Here is a 9,422-nt window from a genome sequence, read left to right as displayed (position 1 = left end):
CAGTACTTAAGATAATAGCCACAGGAATTGTGGGCAACTAAAGAAAAATTCTAAGGATATGGAGGACTGTATTAGCTGAAAAAACAAAAACCTCTGCTCTCCTTTGGTGGGGGAAGATTATACTTCCCCAATCCTCACAGCTACCAGACTTTGACTATGTACGTGACTTGTCTGGCTGCCGAAATTTGTTAATGACATATGTCACTGTCCAACCTAAGTCTGAAGAGCCAGCCAGTTGTTTGCAATCTCTTTTCCCTGTCCTGAGACTGGTAACGCTGATTGAAGGCTGTTTTGGGAGTAAAGTGGAGCCCAGCCACAGGCAAACCACAAACATCAAGTGATACTGAAGATGTTACAAAAAAAACCTTACTAGTCCAGAGCCACCAACATACCACCAGATCCTTTATTTAGACCCTCTCCTGTACAGATCAAAGGCAAGTAACTGAAAGGATGTTCAGATAATGATTTTTTCACATGCTCAATTCAGCCTGTCGCTGCAATCTCTTGGAGTGAGCTGAAAACATCTCTAAATGTGCTAGTGAAGAAAGCATCACCAGGGAGCTCATGAGAAATGCAAATCCTTGGGCCCTACAAGTCTTCTCAATCCTCTGCCCTCCAGGCAAGCTGCTGCACTTGCTTTAGCCAGTTACATACAAGAAGTGATATGTGCAACAGCTTTAAGAGCCAGCACATGACCCATTGTCTTCTCACTCTGCCAGATGGAGGCTGCTTCATCAGCCTGGGACCAGGAGTATGTAGCATAGCCTAATCTGACCCACAAGTCTGGAGACATGTACTTAAGTTTTGTAATTTTGTAAACCACTGAGACTTTAGTCCCAGTTACTGTAGAAGCACATCTTAATAGAAATACAGTAAGATATGCACTTTTCTCATAGCATCTCATTTTTGTGAGTTAACTAAGTGACTTTAAGATATACCTGTATAATAACTTCAAAAGGTACTTTCAAATTGGTATGGAAATTTAAAATGAATTCTTATTGTTGCAAGCAGAAACTAAGGTATGACTGCTAATACGATTTTTAAAAAGTAGCCCTATATTGCAAGAATTCTCTGGGGTAATAGAACTGTATTCAGTATCCTGTGGTGGCAGTCACATTACATGTTAAAATTCTTACAACTGTTAATTTTACTGTTAATTTTAAAAGTAAAAAAAGTTTAAGGAAAAAAGTATTCATTTAAAGTGTTATCACTTTAGGAAGAAGACAAGATGACACTCCTAACACAACTTATTTTTTCAGGCATCTTAGAGAATAACTACCTAGAAGGGAGCAAAGAAATTAACCTTTTTTTTTGTTTGTTTAAAGTAAACCTCAGTTGTATCTGGAGAAGGAAATGGCAACCCACTCCAGTATTCTTGCCTGGAGAATCCCATGGACAGAGGAACCTGGTGGGCTACAATCCATGGGGTTGCAAAGATATGAGTGAGCAACTTCACTTTCACAGTTGTATCTACAAAATGGAGCTACTAGTCCCTGCTTCATAGATTGAGGATTAAAGAAACTAAAGAAAACTAAAGAAACTATAAAGAAAACTATTATATATATAAGGCACTTAGTATCTTTACAATACAGACAATATTAAGAGGAAAAACTCCACTCACCCACCAGAGAATATTTTCTTATAATTACACGCATCACAAACCATGGAAGCCCAAGACCCACTGGAGAAAAAGTTTCCAAACATAAGAACTTTATACCACCACTGTTACTTATACTGTCATTTTAAATCTTTAATCAGATTCCATTCATCATTATCAGTCATATTACATGCCATGATTAGCTTTCTATAAACAATTTTGCCTTCTGTGTACAAATTGGTATCAATGAAATAAAAAATAAAACCATATACTAGGCAAAGAACTTTATTTATCTTTGTCTCAAACTTTATTCTTAGGCTTCTTCAGCTTCATTAGCTGCAAAGAATAAATTGTATATAAGCAAAAACTGAAAAGAGCTGCAGTGTCCAGGGGCTTAGGCTTAAAAATATTAGAGATCTAGATTTTATCAGATCCATAAACAAAATTTTAAAAAGCAGTCATAATATAAAATAGCAGCTCCCAGTAACTTCCTCAAGATTTATCTTCTTCAGAAGTTAACTCAATTCAGTTTGCTTCATTCTTGGAAGCCTCATCAAAATTCTCCACAAGATCTAGGAAAAGGAAAAAGAAAAAAAGAGAAACTCAGAAAAAAAGACAAGTCTAAAAAATAATCATCTGTTGTTAAAAAGGAGATAGGGAAATGCTCTCAAAATATATCCTACAGTTAAATTAGGATATATATTAAGACATTTTTTATTTCCAATGAGACCACTAACCATTTCATATATTTTGAAGTGTATAATTTGACATATAATTAACATAAGGAAAAGAGGGAGATACTAATTTTCAATGACACAACTACTACACTTAAAGAATATACATGTCCTCCCCATTCCCACCCCACTTTAAGAATTACAGTTTAGCAGTGTAATATATTAAGTCATGTTAGGGCAGAATCAAAGAATACCACTACACAATGTGAGGTTTTCCTGGGTACCTCAGGACACCTGTCTATGCAAAGTAGCATTTCTGAGTCTAGGCAGTCTACTGCCCAATGTTTGTTTCACAACAAAGTAAATTATCCAGTAACAGCCAGGATAGAAAAATGCCTCACTGTTGCCAAACAAGTTTTTCTGCTGATTTTAGTGATTATATACCAAGATATTTCTACAACTTCTTCATGCCTTTTCGTACATCTATGGATCTCATACCTATTAACTCAATATTTAAGGTTAGATACCTTCCTGGGATTCCAAACAGAAAAACCAAGCCTAGAAACCGAACTTCCCACTGAGCAACACTGTGCTCTTTTTCTCCTTTTCCCTCTGCCCCACTTTACCCCATGACCCCCCTCCCCAGCTGATCTCTGCGATGGTGCTGAGATCCTCTGGTTTGACCACAAGCGAAGGTGCCTACCTGGAACTTCATCATCATCCTCCTCTCCAGTGGCAAGTGGTGCTTTTCCATCCACGGCTGTGGAAGAAAACGTGCGTGTTCAATAAACAGTAACCAAGAGAACAGCAGATGAAAGCTCAAATGCTGTTATGACTTAGGTTTATGGTGACGTGGGACTTCATCTATAATACTAGCAATAACATGATAGTCTAATGTCCACAAACAAGCAAGAATACTAGTACCAGTCAACACACCAAATTCCAAATCCATTCTTTTCAATCCCGCTGACCTACAACAGGGTAAAGGTAAATCCACATACCAAAAATAAAAAAACCCAAAAAACTAAAAGTGCCTTTAACTGATAAGCCTCCACTTTCCTTTTACTACACAAGAGAGTGAACTACACTTGAGAGGTGAGCCTCACAGTACTAGCCGGGTACAATTTTCCATGGCGTCCTTCAAAAGCCTACCTCAGCCATGAAAGCAGGCTTTTCAGCAAGACAAAACAAGCAAACACACACACATACAAACTGATTAAAGCAGAGTGAGCAAATGTCAAGAAAAACATGGATGACTAAATAGCAGGTAATATAATAAATCTATCTTGATTCATTATTTCCACTGCTCAAAATTTTAATCAGAGGCCTTCAGCATAAAGTAGCTATCCCCCTTATGTACACCTATCCAAGCCACGCAACGTTCTGCTCTAAACAGAATCCTCATTACACCATAATCCAGAATAGTGGCAAGCCAATTCTTAAAGACTGTTGGCAATATACCAGTTGAATTTGTAAAACTAAAGAATATATTTTAATATATTTCAACCTAAACTGCCATTCATTTTTAAAAAGTCCTCATTTCCAGCTAAAAAAGGTAAAATTAATTTTAGTCTCTGATTCAAGAGAAAGCTAGTAGAAAAAACATTTCACTTAATCAAGTATAATGATCGTAGCATACTAGATAAATTACTGAACACACTAAGAACACCAGCTTAAAATCAATATAAAAATTGACATTCTTTAGAGGAAAGTTTACATTTCCAAATTTAAAGATATTCCTATCCATTTGCATCATAAATTTTAGAACTCTACTGGTAAGTCAGTAACCCTGGGCAAAACCGCTACTAGCAAACTCACATTGTTTGGGCAGAGCTTCAGCCAGTCTCCTTAAACTGGTCAGACTGTCGGCACCAAGCTGGTTTAAGATGCTGGGGAGCATTTCTGTCAGTTGCTTTGTCTCAGCGTGGCCTGTAATGGTGAAAGTGTTTGCTGCCAGAGATGCCTGAACTTTAGGGTTGTTAAAGTGGATCACTGTTCCTTGATTTGTGAACATATTCACCTAAAAAGAAAAAAACAGTGAAGTCACTCAGTCATGTCTGATTCTTTGCGACCCCATGGACTGTAGCCTACCAGGCCCCTCAGTCCATGGGATTTACCAGGCAAGAATATTGGAGTGGGGTGCCATTTAATTTAAATTAGCAACACCCATCAAAATCTCTTTAAAACTGAACATTTTATTAAGCAGAAGTCTAAGTAACCTGTATTTCACTGTACTGCAGAAGCAAAATTCTGCCTGAAATGTAAAGTACGACCTAATCGCTTTGCACCTAGTAATCTCCCTGATATTAATCAAGTACAAACAAATATTTTAGAGATGAAATTCTCTGCTGGAAGTAGAGTTAAAAATCATAAATGCACGAACAACAGTTTTTAGCCAAATCTTAATTTTGTGAAGAAATAAAATTTGACACTTACCTCTTCAATACCAGAGATATTGTTTACCCCTAACTTCTTTAAAGAGAACTGAAGTTTTTTGTCATCTGCTGTGGCTGTTCTATGAACCACCTTCTTCTTTCTGCGAGCAGTTCCCTATTGGAGAGAGAAAAAGAAAGAATATAGCACATGTTTATGCCAGAAGAGGCATTTTCAAATGGACAGTTCTGACCTCTCAATTTGTGTTAAGAAAATTACCATAACCACAACCTTTTATGCAGTGAGTAGGCATATTAAGGCACTGATGAAAGCCAAAAGAGGGAAATAAACAAAACTGCGTACAAAACCTTCACAATTTTTACACTTCTAGTTTTGTCGGATATAAAGGAGTGATCTTCCCCAAGTTTTACTTTTTCACATTATCTGCTCTAGAAATTATCTGAGGTAGCATGTGCCAACCTTAATTAAGCCTCATTTAGAAACTCCATGTTGATAACCATTATTTAACCTTCTGTTTTTATATTAAAGAAAAACCAACATTCCTTAATATTCACAGGCAAGATCCTAAAAGACACAAGTCTATATACAGACTTCTACAGCACCCAAGAGTAAAATCTGAAGTTTTTAACTTACCAGGCCCCTACACAATCTGCCCTGCCCCTACGATGCCACTCTTGACACTATGACACACACACTTACCTTCAGCCAAGTAAACCTTCTTGCTGTTCCTTAAATAGGCCAAATATGCAAACAGGAGCCTCTGCATGTACTGTTCCCTCTTCTAATATTTGCAGGACTCCCTACCTCACTTCAGATCTCTGCTCTTATGTCACCAAACCTGAGTGGCCTTTCCCAACCAACCAGTGAAAAATAGAAATTCCCACTCATTTTCTATCTATCCAGGTTTTTCTTCAATCTAGTAGAGTACAGTATCTGACCTCACTGAAGGCATACAACTTGATGAATGAATAAAATACCGTCTTCAGGAAAACTTGCCTCCTGTACAATTATGTCAAATCTCCAAATCCCCCTCTTCTCAAAACTCAAGTCATCACCTCTTTTGTGCCTTCCCCAAACTGCAGTTAACACCCCCAAACCAAATCATCATGATGTCTGTATTTTGAAAATGCTTCTATTTCACTATGTATATTACACTATAAAAAGTTTCTTACTTTTTTAAAAGATGCCTATCCCCCCACTAGGGCTAAAGTCCCCCTCTAATGACTTTCAACTTCAAATTTTATACTCTCAGGATTGAGCAATAGTAAAGCCTTAAACAAATCACAGTGCACCTGAAGAAAATATCAATAGCTACAAAAAATATGGGTTATGAAACCCCTCAAAAACGTCTAAGAATAAACATTATCTTGAAGTGGTCATGCAGATACCCTAGCCTCCCAAGAATTCTCTCTAAAATACATCCCAAAGAATTACCTAAGATTCTAAAAACAAAACCAGTCTGCATTCTTTATGTTTCACACCCTTGACATTCAATTTTTACTGAAATAATTTATTACCAATGCCCCGACCAGATAGTGAAAAAAAGGGCCTTCACGGCATTTACCTAAAAATACCTAATGCTTGAAGATTTCTCTAAAGCAACACTAACTCATCTATTTTCACATACCACAGTAAGTAGGTTTCTTAAAAGGTAAAGAAAATGTTTTCCACATTACAATGATGACAGACTACCTATATTAACAATTAAAATTTACTCGTACAACAGCCTTAAGAATCTTTTAACTTTCCTTTACCCTAGAATCTCTTTCACAAGTTAAAGACTAATGATCAGATTAACAACAACAACAAAAGGGCACACAAGCACATTACTCACGTGACTCCTCTGAAACCTGCACTAAAAGGAATGATGATTAACAACCTATAAGAGCTCCCAAACACTGACCCAGGAGGAATGAGTCTTCTTGGCACCTGAAGGTCACATCTAGCTTATAACAATTGCTAAAGAAGAAGAAACACCTACTACTATTAATGGGTAGGTGCTGATCTTGAAAACCAGCTTTGGGGGAGGGGAGGGGAGGATTAGGATACTTTCACTGTTGGCAAAATCAGTCCTTAATAGACTGTACTTGAAGTCAAATGCTTAAAGTGGGAAAAACTAATAGACAATAAACTTGGAGCACGGAAGCTTTACACAAGTTTTACCAAGTAAAGACATGTTCTGTTTCAACAGGCTACCACACCTTGTTAAGCACTAGGAATGTGCTAACACAATGCAAAATAAAATTCGGTAGACCTCTGGTAGAGTGGATTTCTTATTTAAGCAAATTAGAGAATCTAAATCTTACCAAGTTCAAAAAAGAATCCCCTTGAAGGGGACCAGCAGCCACCAGGAAAAATCAATTAACCAAAACCTGATCATTTAAAAACCTGCCACTCATCGCTCCCATTTTCTCAGTTTTAGTGTAATTTCAAAAATTGAAAGATACCTACGTAGGTAGTATTTCCAAATCCACAGTCATTGCTCTTGCATTCCTATGCAATGTACCTATAAGAATGACATCTTCAAATACCCCAGAAATTATACAACTACTCTAGACTGCATTTAGCTAAGAAAAGATCACAGAAACGTCTTAATTTACAAGTGACCTGAACTTCCAACTATTAAGTACAATTATCCAGAGCCACTTGAAAAGACAAGCGAAACTTAAATTCAGTTAATTTTAGTTGTTTATAAAAAAAAATCAAGCACCAACTTTACACAACTTAGGTTATAAAGTCAATGACAAAACAAGCCAAGGGTTTAAGGGCCACGTGATGACCTAACTGAAATGATACATATGCTACATTTCTAATTTAATTCCTGCCACTCCCTTCACACGATTTGCTAGTTCGATGAAATGCCCTCTCGAAACAAAGTGACAAATCAGTTATATTAGAAATGCAAAGGAGAAGAAACCTAAACCACAAAACTTCACAACAAAAAACCCCAACTATTTAAACTTACTTTCCCACCAATGCGCACTTGTGCCTGCAGTTTGGCGAGTTTCTCCTGGTTCATGATAGTTTCTTTCATCTAGAAAAACAGGAAACCCTCAGCGAGGAAAGCTCTAGTTCACTCCAGCATTCCACGCTCGTTATTTCCCAAGACACCAGCAGAATAAATGTCCTACACAGGCAGAGGCCTGGATCCCAAACCCACCCCGCCAAGCTCCTGAAATTTCAATTTTCGAGGGAGCCCAAAGAGCACCCGCTTTCCCACCCCACTCCCACAACTCCCCAGCTCTTTACAAGCCCAGAGAAAGGGCTTTAATCCACGTCTGATAGCCACCCCCCCATCCCCACCCCCACCCACGGCCCCGGCCTGGCCTCGGCCTAGCCAGGGCCTGCCCTGCCCGGCCACTCTCCGCAAGCCTCGCGGTACCTGAGGCTCCTGTCCTCGGGTTCCGCCGGGAGGTGGAGGAAGAGATGCCGCCGCCTCGCCCCCAGGGCAGCCGCCCCTGGCCCGACCTCGACCCCGAGAGTCAGCCTGAGTGGGTGCGCCCGTCCGTCGCATCGCCTTCCTCTCCTCAGCCCTGTCCCTCCCTGTCTCGCTCTTTCCGGGAACTTCCCGCCCCCGTTCCCGTCCGCCTCCCACGCCGGCGTCCAGAGCCTTTTTGTACCTTGTTGGAGCGGAAATGGGGCCGTGCGGGGGACTAGGGTTGGCGCTCAGGTGGTCTCGGGCAGACCAGCTGAGGTTAGGCGCACACACGCGGGGACGCAAGATGGCAGCTAGAGGGAGGCGGGAAGTGACGCAACACCACTTCCTCCAAAAGTCAGGAAACGGACTTCTCCGAGTGCTCAGTGCCTGGCTGCGCTTGCGCGGCCTCAAGGGTCCGCGTTTTTGACGGTTTCCTGTGCCCTCCTTTCCTCGTTCAGCAATGGCAGGGTTGAGACCGCACGAGAGACTGGGCTGGCAGCACCGCGAGTGACCCTGGGAAAGGCTGTGGAGGGTCCAGAAAACACGGTTCTTTGCACAGTTAGGGTTGAGTAAGTCGCCCTGTCTCAGGGCCCCACCCCCAAGTCCTTCAGGCTCGGAAGACAGCGCCTGTTCACGTTTGCGGAAATAAGTGGGGCATCTAGAGTGTGCTCACCTGTTTAGCCACTCTCCACTCGCTAGGAGGTGTAGATTGGAGCGATCATCGGAATGTTTTAGAATTTCCCCTTCCGCCCGATTTAACCTTTACTAAGAGATTTTGTAAAAAATGAGGCTAACTTAGCTTTCCAAAGTTAGGTTGGTTGCCGGACCGTGGTTCAGAATTTCTGGAAAGCGTGTTCAGAAAGCAGACCTGAGTCCCATCTCTCAGCGATTCATTGTGACTGAGGATAGGAGCAGGTAATCTGCATTTCAGCGGATGGCTAACCACTTTAGATCCGTGAACTTACCTTATTTTTTATGAGTCTTAGATAAAAAGTTGACTACTTGATACCAGTAGGCATGGATTTGACTGTTAGCGATTCACAGTTGAACACATTTTACCTTTCTGAACTGAGTAATTCAGTCAAAGGAGAATTTGTGCCCGGTGTGCTTGGGGAAGTTGAAAATTTCTACACACTAGGACAAGCTTTAAGACAGTCTTAAAACAACTGATATTGAAAATGGCAGTTTAAATTATAATGCTAGCTGATCAGCCTTTTTGTGGTCTTAGTTAGGGAAAGTCTTTGCATATTAAAAAGTGAGTCGGAAACCTAAGCTACTGAAAATATTATTTATGTAAAGCAAGAAAACTTGTCTAGGTGCAGATTTCTTTCCAATTAAG

At 40.0% G+C, this 9,422-nt stretch overlaps 1 protein-coding gene across 3 annotated transcripts; it reads right to left on the bottom strand.

Annotated features, from left to right (window-relative positions):
- Positions 1-1,693: 1,693 nt before the first annotated feature.
- Positions 1,694-8,416, bottom strand: BTF3 (basic transcription factor 3). 3 transcript variants are annotated; one of them, XM_070476807.1, is made up of 6 exons: positions 8,286-8,416; positions 7,631-7,699; positions 4,708-4,821; positions 4,090-4,291; positions 2,975-3,031; positions 1,694-2,169 (listed from the first exon to the last, which is right to left on the bottom strand). In XM_070476807.1, exons 2-6 carry the CDS (start codon positions 7,697-7,699, stop codon positions 2,123-2,125), a joined length of 489 nt encoding a protein of 162 aa, XP_070332908.1. In that variant the 5' UTR covers positions 8,286-8,416; the 3' UTR covers positions 1,694-2,122. The 3 variants fall into 3 exon arrangements, with proteins under 3 accessions (XP_070332908.1, XP_070332907.1, XP_020771437.1); XM_070476806.1 differs by lacking the exon at positions 8,286-8,416 and adding an exon at positions 8,048-8,279; XM_020915778.2 differs by lacking the exon at positions 7,631-7,699 and having other exon boundaries at positions 8,286-8,415.
- Positions 8,417-9,422: the final 1,006 nt, after the last annotated feature.

The sequence above is a fragment of the Odocoileus virginianus genome, chromosome 14 (genome assembly GCF_023699985.2).
Source record: "Odocoileus virginianus isolate 20LAN1187 ecotype Illinois chromosome 14, Ovbor_1.2, whole genome shotgun sequence".
Lineage (NCBI taxonomy): Eukaryota > Metazoa > Chordata > Mammalia > Artiodactyla > Cervidae > Odocoileus > Odocoileus virginianus.
This window is presented reverse-complemented; position numbering and strand designations above follow the sequence as displayed.